Below are 22166 nucleotides of genomic sequence, written 5' to 3' on the forward strand. Positions count from 1 at the left end.
TTTTCAAACAAAAACATAAAAATCCCTGAAATTTCCAGGTGACTGGAAACCATGATACAAAGAAAAAAAAGAGGAAGAAACAACACGTCACTGAAACAACAGTTCACATTCAGTTCAGGTTACTGTCAAAGATATAATAACAATAAAATTCAGGTCAGGAAAAGATTGAAGAACAAATGAAAAATAGACATTATTACACAATTGTGTCAGAGAACTGTAGTAGTGTGAAAACAGACTTGAAAAACATATTCGACTTGGATTTTAGCATCATTAAATGTTTCTGTTTTGTTTTTTTCATGTTGGCACATAACTATAAAAGCCATCCTTTTAAAATGTGACTCCACCTGTAAACTCATCTTTGTATTATTATCTACCGAATTATTGATAATTCCTTGTACCATTATTGAAATCGCTCTGCAATATTGTTCCACACGCCTTGAATAAATACAATTAACCATGGAGTCATCATTAAGTAAACAGTTAAAAAAAATAGTTTTAATTTAGTACACCATATGCATTCAAGTCCTTCTGCTTGGTCATAGCCGATCTTTCTAACACATCTCCATCATTTGCTCCAGAGAGAGCTGGAGCTCCACTGACTGCAGTGAAGACGACCCGTTTGAAACGGCCATCACGTTTAAACCCTCCAGTGAAGTCAGAACAACCTAAACCAATGACAAGAGAGAGAATGGGAGACATCGTGAAATGAGTTCTCTTTCACTTGGTTTTAAATTACAATGCTTAAAAATGTGTGCAAACAACGTTTTTTGTGGCCACAACGTCATGTGAGCGTATAACCACAATAGAGATCTTAGTCCAAAATCTCTACCAGATGACAAATTTCCACCGGTTAGTCATGTCTACTGGTATAATTGGCGCCTATAAGAAATTGTCAATACAAATGAAGCAATAAGCCACAAGAGGCATTTCATTAAAGTCATTCTACAGGTAAGGTGTGTTCCTGACCGCAGTAGGAAGCGGAATGCCTCACTACGAATGATAATGATAATAATAGTCATGTTATAGTATTTCATTTTAATCATTATTTAAAATTTTCTTTTGTGGAATGTCATATTTGATACATCAGGGTTTTATGGCCCGTATAGCATGATATACACTACCAGTCAAAAGTTTTTGAACAGTAAGAAGTCTCTTCTGCTCACCAAGCCTGCATTTATTTGACCAAAGTACAGCAAAAACAGTACAATTTTGAAATATTTTTACTGTTTAAAATAACTGTTTTCTACTTGAATATATGTTAAAATGTAATTTATTTCAAAGTTTCAAAGCTGAATTTTTAGCATCATTACTCCAGTCACATGATTCTTCAGAAATCATTTTAATATTCTGATTTGCTGCTAAAAAAAAAAACATTTATTGTTATTATGAACAACAACAACAAATTAGAACAGCATTTATCTGAAATCGACATCTTTTGTAACATTATACAGTGCCTTGCAAAAGTATTCATACCCCTTCATTTTTGTCACATTTTGTTTTGTTGCAGCATTATGTTAAACTGCTTGAAATTAGTTTTTCACCCCATTTACACTCCATACACCATAATAATGACAAAGCAAAAACCAAATTTGCACATTTTATAAATGTATTAAAAATAAAACACTGAAATAAGTACATTGCATAAGTATTCATACCCTTAACTCAGTACATAGTTGAAGCACCTTTACAGCCTCAAGTCTTTTTGAGTATGATGTGACAAGCTTTGCACATCTGCATTTGGCAATTATCTGCCAGTCTTTGCCTCACCTTTTCACCTCTCAAGCTCTGTCAGCTTGGATGGGGGCTGGCAGACATTTTCTAGAGTCCTAGTTGTTCCACTCGTCTTCCATTATGGATAATGGAGGCTACATGCTTCTGTGAACCTTCAATGCAGCAGATTTTTTTCTGAACTCTTCTCTAGATCATTGCCTTAACGCAAGTCTGTCACTGAGCTCTACAGGCAGTTATCTTGACCTCAGGACTTGGTTTTTGATCTGATATGCATTTTCAGCTGTTAGACCTTTTCTGAGAGGTGTGTGCCTTTCTAAATCAGACTCATTCAAATGAATTTGCCACAGTTTAACTCCACTCGAAGTGTAGTAACATCTAGAAGCAATATGAATGCTCCTGAGCTAAATTTCTAATGTCCCAGAAAAGGGTATGAATACTTATGCAACAGGATCTTTTCAGTTTTTTATTTTTAATACATTTGCACAAATGTTAAAAACCTATTTTTGCTTTGCCATTATGCTGTAGGGAGTGTAGATTGATGTGGGAAAAAATGTAATTTAAAGTACTTTAACATAAGGCAGCAACATAACAAAATGTGAATAATTTCACAAGGCACTGTAAATGTCTTTATAATTGCTTTTGATCAATTTAAAACTCCCTTGCTAAATTAAAGTATTAATTTCTACATTTTCTTATGAATGGTATCTTTTCATCGAAGAATCCTAAAAAAATGTACTCAACTGTTTTAAATATGGATAATAATACTAATTTTAAAAAATGTTTCTTGAACAGCAAATCTGCATATTACAATGATTTCTGCAGGATCATGTGACAATGAAGACTGGAGAAATGAAAATTCAGCTTTGATCACAGGAATAAATCAAAAATATATTCAATTTTAAAAAGTAAAAATATTTGATAATATTACTGCTTTTCCTGTATTTTGAATCAAATAAATGCAGGCTTGGTGAGCAGAAGAGACTTCTTTAAAAAAAAAAAAAACTTAAACATTTTAGTGCAGTAGGGGAAAAAAAAACTCTTTTTTTATATGCAGAAATATTCAATATGGTGCAGATGTTGATATTTGTATGCCCAAAATGTAAAATGAAATTGTGATAGCTTGTAATGTCTATCTATTTTAATAACAATATAAATGCATAAACATAAAATGCATTTAAATCAGTTGTCACCCCATATCTCCTAATAATATGTCTTCGTAAGATGATATTTCATGCTCAGGTTTATGATCAAAACTCTGTAGATTTTATTTTAACATTTAATGCAACATTTTTACAATTATACTAAAATGCCTTTTACTTGCTACTACTACTTAAGTACAAACTATCAATCAGACAAGAGAAGTCATGTAGTAGATGTGTTTGTGTACAACACAACTTTTTTTAGCAAATTGGTCAAGTTGATAATTTAGAGGCCTTCGAAATTTGCGCATGACATATGATAAAATAGGCTTTACAGGGTACATATTAAAATCTGAATAATATTATTATTATTTTTAATATTAAAACAACAGAAAACTTAATTTGCCCAGTCCTAACCTCTATCATGATGAGTTTCTTCTCCCACGGCCTTATCTTGGGGTCTGGCCACTTCTCTCCCAGAAAGAAGTAAAGAGTGTAAGAAGGTGATTTACTGCTTGTCTGCATAAACTCCATCAAACCTAAAGAAATGACAGCATCAGACATCCAGCACACGTTTCAAGTGACCAGTCTAACATATAAGAATCAACTAAATATAGTGCCATGCAAAAGTATTCAAACCCCTTAATTTTTTTCACTTTTTGTCTAACCTAAACAAAGTTGACAGACCTGACCCACACTGCAAGAAATGCTTTTCTTACTTAGATTTTTTGTCTTGTTTCCAGCCAAAATATCTAAAAATTCTTAAATCAAGAAGACAAATAAAAATTATTGTATTGTTTCCAGAAAAAAAAAAACAAGTCAAAATTAAGTTTTTGCTTGAAACAAGCTAAATAATTTCCAATGGGGTTTAAAAAAATATTTTTTTTGCTTACTCCACTGGCAGATTATTTAGCTTGTTTTAACGAAAACCTCACTTAATTTTGACTTGTTTTTTCTGAAAACAAGAAAATAATTTTTACTTGTCTAGAAAATCCTTCTTGATTTAAGAATTTTTAGATATTTTGACTGGAAACAAGACAAAAAATCTAAATAAGAAAAGCATTTTTTCCAGTGCACGTGTAAAGAGTTTTCTTATTTATGTTCATATATGACATATAATAATAAACTGACATTTTTTTGTTCTCATTTGCCACATTTATTCACCTAGCTTTTTTTTTTTTAAATACTGATATTTAATCAATCAATAGATCTTGATTAAACATGCCTGGGAGAAATCTGACATCTAACACAGTATAACTCACCTGATATATAATCTCTAAAAAGGAAGATGGGTTCAGGTTTGTTTTTAGAGAGCTCTCTGGGTGTTTGGCTATTTTCATGTTTGCACAGACCCCAATAGATCCTGCTCGATCCCCAACGGTGACCACAAACTACGCCATCAAATCTCCTGATCTCCAGACCACCCAGATTTTTCAGAATATCGGCCGTAAGCTTGACCTGGACCTGATCCGGAATATTTTCCGGAAAAGGTAGTCTGACTACTGGTAGATCAGCACTGGACTCGTCCCTGTGAGAGTTAAAAGTATAGTGTTAAGTTTTCATCTGTAATAAACATTATCCATGGTGCTAATTTAAAGATCAGTGATGAATCAAATAAAAAAAATACTAACATGTTTCCCTGATACACCAGTCTGAATCCAACATCATTCTTCACCAACTGTTCCATCACCATCTTGCCTTTGTAATAAACCTTAATCTGGAAGAACGTCTCTGTGAAGAAAACATATAAATAGAAGTAAAGCAGAGTGAGTAATCAAACACCAGTAATCAATGTGAATAAGTGACGATTTTGTAATCCACCTACCCAGTTTTGGCCCGGAAATGCTTCCCTGATGAGCCACACCTTCACCATCTGGTTGATAAGCTGGCGAATGATGACTCGCAGCCGTCGCCCCCTCAGATGGCGGAATCTGCCCCAAACCACCAACAGCGCCCTCAGCTGAAGAAAACTGTCCCTGAGCGTCCACGATTTGATAATGGCCGATCTGAGTATACTGGGTTTCCTGACATGGACTGGTTTCTTGGAAGAGCACTTGATCTTCTAGCCCCAGATATAACTGATCTGGATTCCAAACTTCATGAACTGGAACACAATACACTGTCCTTTATATCATTATAGACTGTATGTGTCTTTTGCTCACTAGTGCTATATGTATTACTTAAAATAAAAACATCAATATTCTGAAAACTGAACCATTTTAAAATGTAATTTATTCCTGTGATCAAATCTGAATTTTCAGCATCATTACTCCAGGCTTCAGTGTCACATGATCCTTCAGAAATCATTCCAATATGCTTGAATTTCTTAATTTTGAAAACAGTTTTTGCGGATTAATATTTTTGTGAAAAGCATGATAGACTACTATTCAAAAGTTTGAAGAAAGTACATGAAGTATGCATAAATTGATCAAAAGTGACAGTAAAAACATTTATAATGTTATAAAAGATTTATATGTCACATAAATGCCATTATTTTGAATGTATCTATTCATCAAATGATCCTGAAAAATCTATTAGTTTCCACAAAAATAGTAAGCAACGCAACTGTTTTCCACATTGAAAATAAGAAGCATTATTAATTGAGTACCAATGATAATTGAGCATGAAATTAAAAAAATCATGAAATCACTATATTACAATTATTTCTGAATGATCATGTGACACCGAATTCAGTTTTGCATCACAGGAAAAAATATATTTGAAAACATATTCTAATAGAAAACAGTTTTTTTTTTTAAATTTGTAATAATATTTCACAAAATTTTTTGGTAATAAATGCAACCTTGTTGAGCATATGAGACATCTTTAAAAATATATCTAGAATTATTTAAAACATTTGACAAATAGTGTGTAGATATATTTATTTTAATTTTTTGTATGATCCCTCTTATTTTGGAAAAATAATTAACATTTTGCAGATTCTGCAAAGTGTATGAAAACTTTTGGCCTCAATTGTGTGTGTGTGTGTGTATATATATATAAGTAAAACAATTATTTTTAACCATAATATAATAAAATGCAATTTTTTCAATTATATATATATACAGTGACTTGCGAAATTATTCATACCCCTTCATTTTTTTACATTTTGTTATGTTGCTGCCTTATGTTAAAGTACTTTAAATTACTTTTTTTCCCACATCAATCTACACTCCCTACTCCATAATGGCAAAGCAAAAAATAGGTTTTTAACATTTGTGCAAATTTATTAAAAATAAAAAACTAAAAAGATCCCGTTGCATAAGTATTCATACCCTTTTCTGGGACACTCTAAATTTAGCTCAGGAGCATTCATATTGCTTCTAGATGTTACTACACTTCGAGTGGAGTTAAACAGTGGCAAATTCATTTGAATGAGTCTGATTTAGAAAGGCACACACCTCTCAGAAAAGGTCTAACAGCTGAAAATGCATATCAGAGCAAAAACCAAGTCCTGAGGTCAAGATAACTGCCTGTAGAGCTCAGTGACAGACTTGTGTTAAGGCAATGATCTAGAGAAGAGTTCAGAAAAAAATCTGCTGCATTGAAGGTTCACAGAAGCATGTAGCCTCCATTATCCATAATGGAAGACGAGTGGAACAACTAGGACTCTAGAAAATGTCTGCCAGCCCCCATCCAAGCTGACAGAGCTCGAGAGGTGAAAAAGTGAGGCAAAGACTGGCAGATAATTGCCAAATGCAGATGTGCAAAGCTTGTCACATCATACCCAAAAAGGCTTGAGGCTGTAAAGGTGCTTCAACTATGTACTGAGTTAAGGGTATGAATACTTATGCAATGTACTTATTTCAGTGTTTTATTTGTAATAAATTTGTAAAATTTGCAAACCTGATTTTTGCTTTGTCATTATTATGGTGTATGGAATGTAAATTGCTGTGGGGAGAAACTAATTTAAAGCAGTTTAACATAATGCTGCAACAAAAAAAATTTGAAAAAAAGGAAGGGGTATGAATACTTTTGCAAGGCACTGTATATATATAATCTATATCACATTATGTTTGTAGCACAGCCTACTATAAGAAAAATACATAATCTTTTCAGTTTTTTTTTTCAATCTACCTCGTGAGGGACTTTCCTGAAGGTTTAGTCCCGTGAAATCTTGCTCCAATCCTTGTGGGTGTGCTAAAAAAATATAAAAGTGAAGCATACGGTCATCACAGTGAAAGGCCTACCTCGTAAATATATAACAACACATGACTGGGTATAAAAATGCTGCCTTACTACAGAACACGTCGTTCTCCTCCACATATAGTTCTGGAGAGAACTAAAAATGGAAAACAAATTTACCAAGTCAGTGTCTGTATGTCTTATCTGATGCCGCAGGCTGTCTGTTTGAGATTGCTTTAAAGCAAAGCCAGACAAACACAGATTGAACGTGATGAAACAGACACTCACATCGGTCTCTTGAGAGCCCTCGGATCCCGAAGCTGGAGAGGAGAGAAAACAAATATCAGATTTAACAGTTCAATCCATCTTCTTAATGACATCAACCACTAGTGTGATGTTTCCTACCTGCAGAATGAGGTTCAGATGGAAACTGATAGACTTTATGTGGATTAGCGGTGTCGTTCTTGTTGTCAAATACCATTTTGAAGCCTTTAGCTCGAAGAGCGCTACGGAAGTTTCTTTTCCAAACAGAGTGATCTCCGTTTATCCTGCCATCTCCCGCTGCACTCGTCTGAGCCCACGCCTGACAATGACAAAATACAGATATCAGAAGAAAAGTACTTCTAAAAAAAAGTACTGCGGTTATAACATGCCTGCTTTGATGGTTATACCTTGTTTTTTTATATATATACTATAGTACTGAATGATTTATACTGGTAATATTTACCTGGTACTCCAAGGTACTTCAAAAAATTAAATGATGCATTACTTACATTAAACGCAATATACAGTGTTTCTTGATTGTAATGAATATAAAATGTGTAAATGTTCATTAAAAGTCAATGAAGTCGAAGTGGAAAAAAAAATCGAAGAGGCAAGAGGCAAGGAAATCAAAAATGAAAATATTGTATAGAAGGAAGTAGTCTAAGAGGAAAAAAGTCGAAGTGGAAGCAGTTGAAAAAGAAAAAAATTGAAGAAATCAAAGACAATATTGATAAAACTATAGTAGACTAAGAAGAAGAAGATGAAGAAGTCGAAAGCGAAGAAATCGAAGAGGGAAAAATCAAAATAGAAGTCAAAGTAGAAAAAGTCAAAGAAGAAAAAAAATCAAAGAGGCAAGAGATTGGACAGAATTAAGTAGTCTAAAAGAAGTCAAAACAGGAAAAAAAAATGAAGAAATCATTGAAGAGGCTAAAGTAGTCTAAGAAGAAGAAGAAGTCAAAATTGAAGTCAAAGAGGAAAAAATCTAAATAGAAGTTAGATAGAAGCTGAAGTGGAAAAATTCAAAACAGAAGAAATCAAAGAGGACCTAGAAGAAAAAATCTAAGAAGTCAAAGAAGAAAAATTAAAGAAGTCAAAATAGTCAATGAAAAAGAAGTTGATAAAGTGGAAATAAAAGACGTCCAAAAAGAAGTTGAAGAAGTCGAAGTGGAAGTAGTTGAAAAAAAAAGACAATATTGAGGAGACTGAAGGAGTCCAAGAAGAAGACGTCAAAATCGAATAAGTTGAAGAGGGAAAAATCGAAATAGAAGTCAAAGAAGTCAAAGTGGAAAAAGTCAAAGAAGATATAGAAAGAGAATGTAGAAGTAAAAACAGAAGAAATCGAAGAAGAAAAATGAAAGAAGTCAAAATAGTCTGCAAAGTCAATAAAGTCAAAATAGAGGAAGTCCAAGAAGAAACTGAAATCAAAGAAGTTGAAGAGGGAAAAATCTAAATAGAAAGAATTTGAAGTGGAAAAAGTCAAAGTAAAATGTTGGAGAGGCAAGAGGCAAAGAAATCGAAAATGGAAAATTGAAGAGAGTTAAGAAGTCTAAGAGGACGAAGTCGAAATCGAGGAGGTTGAAGAGGGAAAAATTGAAACTGAAAAAAGAAGTCAAAATAGTCTACGTCTATAAAGTCGAAATAGAAGAAGTCCAAGAAGAAATCGAAGTGGAAGTAGTCAAAATATTGATAAGACTGAAGTTGTCTAAGAAGAAGTCTAAATCGAAGATGGAAAAATCTAAATAGAAGTTAAAGAAGTTGAACTGGTTAATTTAAAGAAGAAGAAATGGAAAGAGGACTTAGAAGTAAAAATATAATAAGTCCAAGAAGAAGTGAAAGAAGTCGAAGTGGAAGCAGTCGAAAAAAAGAAATAGACGAAAACAATATTGAAGAGATTGAAGTTATCTAATGCTGCGTTCACACCAAACGCGAATATGCGTCTAAATTCGCGCCTGCCGCGTCTAGTTATACGCGTGACCACTTTGTGTTCATTCGCGCGTCAAGAGCGAAATCGACGCGCGTAAAAACAAAAGTTTGAAGCGAAATTTACGCGCGTCACGCGCGTCAGAGGCGAAAGTTTCAAACCCCGTTGGCGGCCATCTTTTTACAGGATGTCTGTTATTGATCGGTCATTTATCGAGAGAGTCACCGCTCTCTATTTGCTCTGGAGAGCAGAACAGCGGCGTAGGGATCATCGTCGCCGTATTTGGGTCCACCAGACCCTTCGGAGGCGAACCCAGTTCGGCGAGTTTCATCATTTGCTCCAGGAGCCGCGCCTGGATGACGGCCGCTTTCAGCGGTACTTCCGCCTGTCCCGCGCCCAGTTCGATGACCTGCTGTCCCGCATCGGAGCGAGGGGATTTCGGGAGCGGTGGAACTTCCCTCTGTGCGTTGGAGCAGTATATGATGACAGAATTTTCATTTTAAAAGTGAACTACTCCTTTAACAATGTCATTCCTCCTTTGATGTATAATAATTCTATAGGTCTGTGCCATTTCTTTGTTCAGGTTATTACTGTAAAATCTGTTATTTATTTTTGTTTTGATGATAAATGGAGCCAGCCTCCAAAAGTATTTAACCTGTCCTGTGATTTCTTTATTTTCCTCACACAACACTGTCCAGACTAAAGTATACACACTATTATAGTTATTATTGTTCTGTTATTATAGTGTAGACACACTACACTATAATAATGTTTCATATAATTAAGATTTAGATATGGAATAAATAGCATTTAATACAAAATGAATATGTGTCATATATGTGATAAAACACTTGCTTTGTTGTGCATTAGAACCGCACTAGGCATTTAGTCATATTTCATATTTGAATGAGTGACTCCGGGCGGGCCTGCCGCCACAGCATCAAGCAGGCTCCTGATTGGTTAACGCGGCGCGAATTGACGCAGAAGTTCAGATTTTTCAACTCGGGCGGCAGACGCGAATTCGCGTCAAACGCGTGATGCACAAAAAGCACAATACGCCTTATTCAGCCAGCCGCCATTTTGAATCGAAAACGAGGCTGTGAGGGATAGCAGTCCAGCAGCGCCCACTGTGGCGTATTGTTGCGTCCCGGGATGTAGATTGTATAACCGTAAAATAATACGTCATTTCACATTTTTTCACAGGACAAAGAGCTCCAGAAAACGTGGATTGTTCGACAGGACATATAACCTAACTTTCAGGTAACAATATTGCATTTATTTAAGAAAATGACTGTGGAAAGACTGCTAATTTCTAATGTGAGCATGTTTATCTTCCTTTAAACGCTTATACAGAGTTTTTCAAATGATGTTATATAGATTAAAATTCTTAATGGTTTGTGTTAAGAGCCTGCAGCTAGGTCATAAGCGTCTTCCCGACCTTTATTATGAAATTACGATAAACATGACGTTTTCCTTGTCTAAAGCAAAACAGAAACAAAAAATAATGTTCTGAATATCATTTTGCGATTTTAAAAGGGGTTGACCCCAAACTCTACACGGCAAACTAATAAATAAATGTTATCTTTTGATCGCTTTGCATAAAAATAAACTTTCTACCCACTGTTTTTTGTATGACTTAACATGTTGTCTGAAAGAGGCTTACGATCTAACTGCAGGCTCTTAACACAAACTATTAAGCATGTTAATTTTTAAAACGTCATTTAAAAATAATATCTTTTTCATTTACGATCGCAAGGTTTTCTTTTCGTGAGGTCTTTGAGTTCAAGTACGTTAAACACAGACGGAGCTGAACCCTCCTTAAGCTTCCTAATTCCAGTCAGTGTTTTTGAAAAACAATCCTGAGTAAAATGTTAGGAGCACACTCTTGTGTTCTTTGTAATCTATACAAAATGTAGATATTTAGTTTAGTAGTTGTAGTAAAACATAACATTTTAGCTCTGCGTAAACTTTTAAAGGAAGATAAACATGCTCACATTATAAATTAGCAATTAGCCAACCGGCTAGTTTCCACAGTCATTTTCTTAAATAAATGCAATATTGTTACCTGAAAGTTAGGTCCTATGCCCTGTCGAACTTTAATAATACACATTTTCTGAAGTTCTTTGTCCTGTGGAAATTAGTGAAATGATATTTTCTCTTTATTTTTATGACTAAACAATCTACGTCCCGGTACGCAACAATATGCCACAGTGGGCGCTGCTGGACTGCTATGATAGCAGTGCTATCCCTCACAGCCTCGTTTTCGATTCAAAATGGCGGCGGGCTGAATAAGGGGCCGTTCACATGTCGCGCCTAAAAACGCGTGGAAAACGCTAGGCGTGCCGCTTTCTTCCTTGTCAACAAAGCGCTCAGGCGCTTGCGCTCCGGAAGCGTCTGCCGTTTCTAAGCAACCATCAGCTGCGCTCTAGCTCCAAGCTGCGGTGCGCTTGCGACATTCTGAAAAGTTGAGATGTTTTTATCTCGATGCGGCGCGGACGCGCCCGGAAAAAACGAGCGCGTCGCACCGCGTGCGCGTCGCGACCGCGTCGCTTCCAAAATGCGCGCGCAAGCCGCGCGTCTCCATTTGAAATAACGAACTTGCGCGCGCAAAAGACGCTTCATGTGAACGGCCCCTAAGGCGTATTCGCGCGTAGCGCGCCATTCGCGCGAATGAGGCGAATTCGCGTCTACCGCACCGCACTAAACGCCGATTCGCGCCGCAAGAACTCCAGACGCGCGTAAACACGTCTTACCATTGACTTAACATTGAAATCACTCGTGCCAGACGCATATTCGCGTTTGGTGTGAACGCAGCATTAAAGAAAAAGTCTAAATTGCAAAATGAAAAAATCGAAATAGAAGTCAAAGTGGAAAAAGTCAAAGAAGAATAATCGAAAGAGAACTTAGAAGTAAAATTAGAAGAAATCAAAGAAGAAAAATTAAAGAAGTCAATATAGTCTCCAAAGTCAATAAAGTCAAAATAGAAGAAGTCCAAGAAGAAGTCAGAAGTCGAAGTGGAAGTAGTCGAAAAAAGAAAAAAAAAATCTAAGAAGACAATATACTAAATATACTATTGCATTGCCATAGTATTATCATATATTTGAAGCAACCTGAGGTATTTAAATATTAATAATTAAGTACAATTACAGTTTTTTTTCAGTCGCTAACAAGCGTTTGTCCAAACAGTTGTCACATTTTCAAAACTCTAAACACAATTAGCACAGCATCTGTCTTTTATGGCCATACCATTCACACATTTCATGTTGTTTTCACCCAATATGCAGTCAGTGAACACATTTCCACAATGCTTACATTTTCTTAACAGACAAGCTATACCTCCCAACAAAATTATGGATTGTTTTTGTAGTATTTACGAATGTTAACACACAACATCCCACAATAGCAAAAACAATATTCCAAACCTTAGATACAGTATAAAAACCTCTGCTTCTGCAATGATTTCAGTTCAAAAACAATATCAAAAATATATCTCAGCTGATATATCTGCATGTACCTTGTGAAGTGAAAACAAGTGTTAATCTTTGACAGAATAATTTCATCTTGAGTCAGATTTCCAGTGTTTTGGTAAAGTTAGTGTGTGCAGAGAAAGATGTGTTCTGATTTGAAATGAAGAGTTAGTATATATTTAACAAAATGTATTTTTGAGAAGAAAATTATCCATTTGGCCAATTGTGTTTTGTAGGTGCGAGTCGGTGTTAAGAGTTTAGAAAAAGTATCTGAAGTATGGGTAAGCGCTTGTTAGCGATTGAAAAAAAAATGTAAATGAAAAGGTTTTATAGTTTAAAAGTACATTCATTTTCCACTTGCATTTATATAGTACATGTAATTATATGTAATTTCATAACTACTTATATTGTTTTATTAAAGTGCACTGACAAATGTACTGACAAGCATTTATGGTACACTAAAATATTGTAATTACAGACTTGTACCAGTGTTACAAATGTGTAATTACAGATATGTAGTGATGTGTATAAAGTTGCATTTTAGTACATTTAAAAATATTACCTTTCAATATAGTCAACAGCTCTGTTTGGGAAAGTTACTTTTAAAAGTAATGCATTACAATATTGAGTTACTCCCTAAAACAGTAACTAATTACATAGTTACTTTTTATGGCAAGTAATGCGTTACGGTACTTTTGCATTACTTTTTAAATCTGGGCAGAGCTTGCTTGTTTGTTTTTAGTATAAAAAGTTCTATTTTTGCAAATGTAAACGCCTTTTCACACTAAAAGCCTCAGGCTTAGAGAAAAATAAATTCACGTCTGTACAGTAGACCGCAGAAGAAAAAATGTCAACTCTTCAGCAATAAAAAAGGAAAACAAATGAGTAATTTTTGCTTATTAGTATGGATGAATTGGTTCATCGAAGGACGCTGCAAAAACATTGGTTAATAAAATAAAGGATATTTGTATTATTTAAAACATATTTAATTATTGCAGGTTTGCATTGTGTTCACTGTTTTTATTCATTTTGAGAAATATCTTATTTGGTTTTTTTTAGTGACTGAGATTATTTTTTGCATGTTGCACAATTTCTCTCAACATGGGGGCAGGAGAGCTTTTAATCAATAAATGGGGGGGGGGGGGAGTAACTGGCGTTACTTACTTGAAAAGTAATTTTTGTCAATTAAAAAGTAATGCATTATTTTACCAGTTACTTGGAAAAAGTAATAGTATTACGTAACTTGCGTTACTTGTAATGCGTTACCCCCAACACTGGTCTACAGTTATAACATACTATAGTTAAAATTACAATCACATACTTGTGTTTTAGTATGTTAATCAACACATTAAAATAAGTGTATTTTAAAGCACTTTTAATTTGATATTATAACAAGTGCACTTTTTAAAACAGTTATGAAAGTGGTTGGGCCATGGTGCAATCCCACTATACACACTGAATCATCAGTGTACCTGCATGAACACAACCAAAACGCATGCTGAAATATCCTTATAGTCATACACAGGCGATCAAAATTAGAGAACAATTTATTAACAATTGAACAATTCTGAAATAATGTCATCTTCACTGCTCAACAGTTGTAAGAGTTTGGAGTTAAATATACATCTAAGATTTGAAGTACTGCCAGTGCACATTTAATATATAGTTAAAAAAATCTTTTTCACAATGGATGCCACATAAATATAGTAAGCACAATAGTGAAAATAATTACAATTTAAGTCTTCTACATACATGTATTTATGATGCAGTATGACGAATAATGTTTATTTTTACCTTGAATATGAGAACATCAACATTGTTGGAGTCCTGTCTCAAAGCGTGCTTCCAGGGAATGCTAAACTGTCTTTGTTCTTTATTGGTCCAAGAAACTCCAGGATAACGTCCACTTTGGATTTGTTCATACAACCAGGGCACGAAGAGTGGTTTTGGTTGGGCCATGATGCAATCCCACTATACACACTGAATCATCAATGTACCTGCATGAACACAACCAAAAAGCATGCTGAAATATCCTTATAGTCATACACAGGCGATCAAAATTAGAGAACGATTTATAAACAATTGAACAATTCTGAAATAATGTCATCTTCACTGCTCAACAGTTGAAGGAGTTTTTGTCCCGTCTATACCTACAATGCTACCAGAACACCTTTTCCACAAAATAACTAAGGCATTTCAAGAAAAAACATTATTTTGCAGAAAACACACTGATCAAAATTAGAGAAACCTTTCAGATACCTCCCAGTTATTGGTGTTAATCTGGCACCTGGTGCTAATTTCCTTGATTATCTGTCAACTCCTATTTAACTGGCAGCCTAACTTCCAGTTTCACTGATTCTGCAAGATGGTGGGCCGTTCTAAAGTGACTGAAAGCCTCCGGCAGCAGGTTGTCAAGATGAAGGCCAAAGGGATGACCCCATCAGCCATAGCAAGACAAGCTGGTCGTTCCAAATCTGTGATTTCAAGAATGTTGAATCTTTACAACATCACAAACTCATTCAAGTCCCCCAAGAAGGCTGGTCGTCCACGGAAGACAAATACAAGAGAGGACAGGATACTGCGGAGGATCTCAATGGGCAATCGTTTCCACACTGCAGCTGGAATTGCTCATCAGTTCAGCGCTGAACAGGGTAAGGATCTGTCTTGTCATACAGTGTCTCGACGTTTAAGAGCATTTGGACTGAGAGCCCACTCTGCAGTGACCAAACCTCTCATTAGCAGAAAGACTCAAAAGGTTTGCTGACTGTGGACAGGAGAACTGGTCCAAAGTTCACTTCTGTGATGAAAGCAAGTTTAATTTATTTGGGTCCGACGGGAAACATTATGTTCGGCGACAAACTGGAGAAAGACTGAACCCAAAGAGTGTAAAGAAGTCAGTGAAAAGTGGAGGAGGAAATGTCATGGTTTGGGGTAGGGCTGCACGATTAATCGTTTTTAAACCGAAATCGCGATTTGAAAGGGTGCGATTTTCAAATCGCAAGAGCTGCGATTATTTCGATTTATTATCAAATGTGGTAACAAGCATATAAGTCGTTTTTGACAGGTCACTTCAAGTGCATATTACGTCTTCATGCTTATATTACGTTTGATGCAGAGTTTAACCAATAGGGGGCATTTTAACACTGCATGTAGAGACATGCACTGGACGTATTTTTCAGTCCCGCCTCCGCAGAAATATGTTTATCTCGGTCTGTTCCTACCTCGACATTCATGTTTTGTCCCGCTCCTGCCCGCATAAAAGTAACCTATATAGTTTTTTTCAGTACATCAATTGAATTTACATGAAACAGTTTTGTAACATCTTGTAAGTTTCACAAAACCCCAGCATAAACGTCCCCGATAAAATATTTGTTATATAGGCTAAGCATCAACATTCACAAACCACTGTTATTCTTAACAGAATTAAGAGCAAGCATGAGCTACTGTGTGTATCCAGAGCAGAATGCAAGCAGACAAAGCTAAAGTTGACATCTCACTTCATTTGCGATCTCATAAAGCTCTAACACAATGAATATTATGCACGATGAATCTTTCACAATGTCTACACTTCGTGTGTTTTTTAATTCGCGAGCACGCAATATTCAGCACTGTGCAAGAATGTTTGAGCAGTGAGTTGATTCTAACTTAAACACCTGATAATAGCTGTAAGTTGTATACTAGTTGTTCTTGCTGCTTTTGTGCAATAGATGAATAACAATATTTTGCTCTTTAGATATTTCTATTTTGCGGGGATCCCGCGAATCATTTTATTTTCCCGCGTCCCGAACAGCCGCACTCGTCCATCAAGTTTTGTCCCGCGCTGCAGTCGGTTGCGTCGGGTCCCGCTATATACTCCCGTAGGAGTGCAGGTCTCTACTGCATGTACTGAGCAAATAACGTTAACGCCATTTGGAAAAGATGAGCGGGAGCAGCGGCTTAACTTCCCAACAAAGTGTCTCTTAATGTAGGTTATCATCAGTGTTTTACTGATGTAAAATTGTTTACAGTGTGTTTGGATTCCTAAAAGTTTAAGATTTTAATAATATTTTATTATATAATTTTAATTGTTAATTTAATTTTATTTTATTTAAGATACTGTAGTTATTTTCTTAATTTGTCATGATAACTGACAACTTTATTTTAAAAAAGGCAACAATGTTTAAGAGGTTTTAAATAAACAGTAGAACAGTGTAGCATACTTTGTGATTATGCTTGGTCTTTCTTTGGTGCTGTTAAAACCACCATATCAAACCTGTAGCTCTTTTATGAAATAGTAGTAAATCGCATTTTAAATCGCAAATCGCAATTTTGATCAGAAAAATCGCAATTAGATTTTTTCTCCAAATCGTGCAGCCCTAGTTTGGGGCATGTTTTCTGCAGTAGGAGTTGGGCCTCTTATACAGCTACATGGCAGAGTGAATGCAAACGTTTATCAGCAACATATGGTTCCTTCCCTGCGTTCATCACCCAATCAGCCTGCAGTGTTCATGCAGGACAACACTCCATGTCACACAGCAAAACGGGTAAAGCAGTTCCTTGAAACTGAAAACATTGAAATAATGACATGGCCTGCCCAGAGTCCTGATCTCAACCCAATAGAGAACCTCTGGAAAATCCTTGGCGACAAAGTTATGGCCAAGAAACCCACTACAGTCACCAAACTGTGGAGGAGACTGGAAGAAGAGTGGACCAAAATCACACCAGAGCAGTGTGAGACTAGTGCTGTCCTGTGGCCGCAGATGTGCTGAAGTCATTCAGAGCAGAGGCCTGTACACTTCCTACTAATTGCTGACTGTTGTAACCTTCAGAAAATTTTGTCGTGTGTTTTCTACAAAATAATGGTTTTTGTTGAAATGCCTTAGTTATTTTGTGGAAAAGGTGTTCTGGTAGCATGGTATAGACGGGACAAAAACTCCTTCAACTGTTGAGCAGTGAAGATGACATTATTTCAGAATAGTTCAATTGTTTATAAATTGTTCTCTAATTTTGATCGCCAGTGCACAAACTCTCACAACTTTAACAAAAACCCTTAAATACGATACTTTATTTCTTTACTTTTATACCGTCAATGTTTGACTGAATTCGTGAACTTAAACAGCATTAGTTATAAACACTTTCTTACATATCACAGACATGTTTATTTTAAAAGCCAGCTTGCGACGACAGCCCATATAATGAAAAATACAACCTCAGGATTCATATAATAAACCGTGAGTATAATAACAAACACAACATGTCATTTAATAGTCCCTTACCTTTCTTTAATCGACTAAAGCAAAAGCGACAAGGGTGTTGCTCAAGCTGAAGGCCTCTTGTGTTTTTCAGCGAAGTCTTTAAACGATGAGACGGACTTGCTTGTCAATGCTGCTTTAATACTGTACTTTATTTACAGATTGTGTCCTACGATCAGGTGTTGAACATTACTCGGGAAATCCATGTCAGTTTCGATTTCCCATTTTGACGTCATTGCATACGTCCCTCCATGAGTTTCGTACCTCAGAGATGACCACTAGATGGCGGAGACGACCATTACAAAGAAAATCTCTTATTTGGTCTTTTTAATAGGTGTATTAAATAATTATGGCAGGTTTGAACAACGTGCAAATCAAAAACGACATTTTTAAATACATTGTTGTATGAATTTAAATTGAATAGGTTCCAGATCAGTACACTGATTTATTTTTTATTTATTTTAGAGTCAATTTGGTGCAGAGCTGCTTTTCTAGTAATCTGCTATATATACAAGTGCTTAACAATGCACCAAATTAAGGAGAGACACTGCAGGCAAAATGCTGTTTTTTCATACACCTGTCAAATTTGAGATTTTGGCCTTTTTGGTTTTTCATAGTGTTTTTTTTTAGACTAGTGGAAAGAAAACATCCAAAAGACACTGTTAAGTGTTTATTTTATAGCACTTTATCTATTTGTGTCAATAAATTTCAATTCCAATCCATATTTTTAAAGGCTGCTTTCTCCAAAAGAGTTTTTCTCCTACACTGAGCCATAAATCTCGACTTCAGTAGCGCTTACAGACACCAGACTTTACATTTTTATTCCTGTCTACATCCTGAAGGTTTTTACAGAGGGATTTGTTTGTTTATAATTTGTTTAATTTTATACGTTTTATTCCTTAATTTTTTTTTTTTAAATATAGTGTTATTGTCACGATCACACAGGGAGGTCTGGGTCCAGATGCAGGTAAGTAAGTTTTTAATGAATAAACAAACAAATAACAAACAAACAGGCCAACACGGCACAGCACGACAAGAATCTAAGATCAAAAATAAACAAAACAGGAACACGGTCAAGGAGTCAGGATAACACACACGAAGACAGTACAGGAGACAATGCAGCCAGGATGAGTAGTGGGAAATGAGTGTTCTTATAGACCAGATAATTGTGGACAGATGTGAGTGTAATCAGTGCAAATGACAAAACAGACGTGAAGAATCAGAGTGCAGTGCAAACAGCGACCTCAGGTGGCTGAGGGAAAACCCACAGCCCCGATCATGACAGTACCCCCTCTCTAGGGAACGGCTACCAGACGTTCCCAAAACAAAAGTTCTGGAGGGAGGAGGAACGGTGGAAGGTGCATCAGGGGGAGGGATGGCGGGCCAGGCCCGTGCAGCGGAGGAACGTGAGCGGACACCGCCGCTAGAGGAACGTGAGCTGGCCTCGCCGCGAGTGGAACGTGAGCTGGCCTCGCCGCCAGTGGAACGTCCGTGGGCACCGCAGCCAGTGGAGCGTGAGCTGGCCTCGCCGCCAGAGGAACGTGAGCTGGCCTCGCCGCCAGTGGAACGTCCGCGGGCACCGCAGTCAGAGGAACGTGAACTGGCCTCGCCGCCAGAGGAATGTCCGCGGGCACCGCCGCCAGAGGTACGCGAACTGGCCTCGCCGCCAGAGGAACGTCAGCGGTCACCGCCGCGTCCGGAACAGAGAGCGCGGTCACCGCCGCGTCCGGAAAAGAGAGAGCGGTCACCGCCGCGTCCGGAACAGAGAGAGCGGTCACCGCCGCGTCAGGAACAGAGAGCGCGGTCACCGCCGCGTCAGGAACAGAGAGCGCGGTCACCGCCGCGTCAGGAACAGAGAGCGCGGTCACCGCCGCGTCAGGAACAGAGAGAGCGGTCACCGCCGCGTCAGGAACAGAGAGAGAGCGGTCACCGCCGCGTCCGGAACAGAGAGAGCGGTCACCGCCGCGTCAGGAACAGAGAGAGCGGTCACCGCCGCGTCCGGAACAGAGAGAGCGGTCACCGCCGCGTCCGGAACAGAAAGCGCGGTCACCGCCGAGTACGGAACAGAGAGCGCGGTCACCGCCGCGTCAGGAGGTAAGTATTTTATTAACAGAAAATAAACAAAACAAAAGGCCAACACGGCACAGCACGACAAGAATCTAAGATCAAAAATAAACAAAACAGGAACACGGTCAAGGAGTCAGGATAACACACACGAAGACAGTACAGGAGACAATGCAGCCAGGATGAGTAGTGGGAAATGAGTGTTCTTATAGACCAGATAATTGTGGACAGATGTGAGTGTAATCAGTGCAAATGACAAAACAGACGTGAAGAATCAGAGTGCAGTGCAAACAGCGACCTCAGGTGGCTGAGGGAAAACCCACAGCCCCGATCATGACAGTTATATAGTTTTTAAATATAGTTTTCCTGTTTCCTGTTTTTTTTTTTTCTGAATTATGAAGTGACAAAATGAGATACCCAAAATTCCCTCTGTAAAAACTTTTGACTCTAATATGACTCTGGACTTCATCCAGTGTTTAGATTTTTGCTTTAGAAATGTATGCAAATTAGGGCATATTTCATTAAAGGGATAGTTCACCCAAAAATGTTTATCTGCTTACCCCCAGGGCATCCAAGATGTAGGTAACTTTGTTTTTTCAGAAGGAAGTGGATGGGCACCAAACCTTTAAAAGCAAACAAAAACATGCACAGACAAATCCAAATTACACCCTGCGGCTCGTGACGATACATTGATGTCGTAAGACATGAAACGAACGGTTTTTGCGAAAAACTGAACAGTATTTATATCAATTATTACCTTTGATACACAGCCACGTCCATCTGTCCTGAGCACGAGCTCATCATCCGGCTCGTTACATGTGAACGCGCTCTGGTATTTTCATTTTTGGGTGAACCATCCCTTTAAATAATTCCTTATTTGCATATTTAAAGGTAACATTTGAGAAAACTTGTAATATGTTTGCAATTATCAATGTAATCAATCAACTGGGTAAGTAAGGTCATAACTATTTTTTATTTTTACACTATTCACCTGCAGTGTCTCGTCTTAAAAAGTGCATAATTAATGCACCAAAAACCTGGACAGGCCTAGTCGTATTTTCTATTTTAAATATTTTCCGCAATTTTGGATAATCATCAAAACTGCTTTTTCCATTTGTTAAAAAATGTAGTCCTAACTTACACTACAAATTAGACGTTTTTGAACAGTAAGATTTTTAATGGGTTTTTTTTAAGTCTCTTCTGCTCACCAAACCTGCATTTATTTTTATTTAAAATTGTGAAATATTTTTCACTGTTTAAAATAACATTTCTATTCGAATATATTTGAAAATGTAATTTATTCCTGTTATTTGAAATCTGAATTTTAAGTATCATTACTCCAGTCACATGATCCTTCAGAAATCATTCCAATATTTGCAGCTCAAAAAACATTTTATAGAATTTTCTTTTTCTTTGATGGATACAAGGTTCAGAAACAACATTTATCTGAAATAGAAATCTTATATAACATTATAAATGTCTTTATCATCACCTTTGGTCAAATTCAAGCATCCTTGCTAAATAAAAGTATTAATTTCTATAATTTATTTTCCCCTCAAAATATATGTATAATGACTCTAAGCTTTTGAATGGTATAGTCGTGAATAATGTTACAAAAGCTTTGGATCTTTTTATTCAAAATTTACTCAACTGTTTAAAATATTTATAATAATAATTTAAACATTTTTTGAACAGCAAATCAGCATATTAGAATGATTTCTGAAGGATCATGTGACACTGGAGTAATGATGCTAAAAAATGTAGCTTTGATCACAGGAAAAAAAATACATTTTAAAATATATTCAAATAGAAAGCAGTTATTTTAAATAGTAAAAAATTCACAATTTAACTACATTTCCTGTATTTTGAAACAAATAAATGCAGGCTTGGTGAATTCTTTAAAAATCTTACTGTTCAAAAACTTTTGACTGATAGTGTATAACTCTAAAAAACTAAGAATGTAAGCATGTCTTTATATCAATGGTTATTAGGATCATGAAAAATATTACTATAATATCATATAATATAATTCAGTGACAGTTTACTTTTTGACTTTGCACATATATGTAACCTGTTGTACTTTCTGGTTATACTTTCTGAAAATATTCCAAACCATTTCTGACTAATTATCAAAAAAAGCTAAACATTTCTTACTTTTTGTTTTTTTGTTTTAAAGTTCCAGGCTGGAAAACCCTGCTGCAAAGATAAGCAACTGTTTAGGACA

The 22166-nt window shown here is 36.4% G+C and overlaps 1 protein-coding gene across 1 annotated transcript; it reads right to left on the reverse strand.

Moving 5' to 3' along the window:
- Positions 1-57: 57 nt before the first annotated feature.
- Positions 58-18088, reverse strand: irf3 (interferon regulatory factor 3). The gene is made up of 11 exons (XM_073828066.1): positions 17903-18088; positions 14442-14644; positions 7401-7578; positions 7284-7315; positions 7110-7152; positions 6948-7010; positions 4696-4974; positions 4502-4601; positions 4133-4398; positions 3288-3409; positions 58-665 (listed from the first exon to the last, which is right to left on the reverse strand). The coding sequence occupies exons 2-11, from the start codon at positions 14604-14606 to the stop codon at positions 552-554; spliced, it is 1362 nt and encodes a 453-aa protein (XP_073684167.1). The 5' UTR covers positions 14607-14644; positions 17903-18088; the 3' UTR covers positions 58-551.
- Between the last annotated feature and the right edge of the window lie 4078 nt (positions 18089-22166).

The sequence above is a fragment of the Garra rufa genome, chromosome 22, assembly GCF_049309525.1.
Source record: "Garra rufa chromosome 22, GarRuf1.0, whole genome shotgun sequence".
In the NCBI taxonomy this organism is placed as follows: Eukaryota; Metazoa; Chordata; class Actinopteri; order Cypriniformes; family Cyprinidae; genus Garra; species Garra rufa.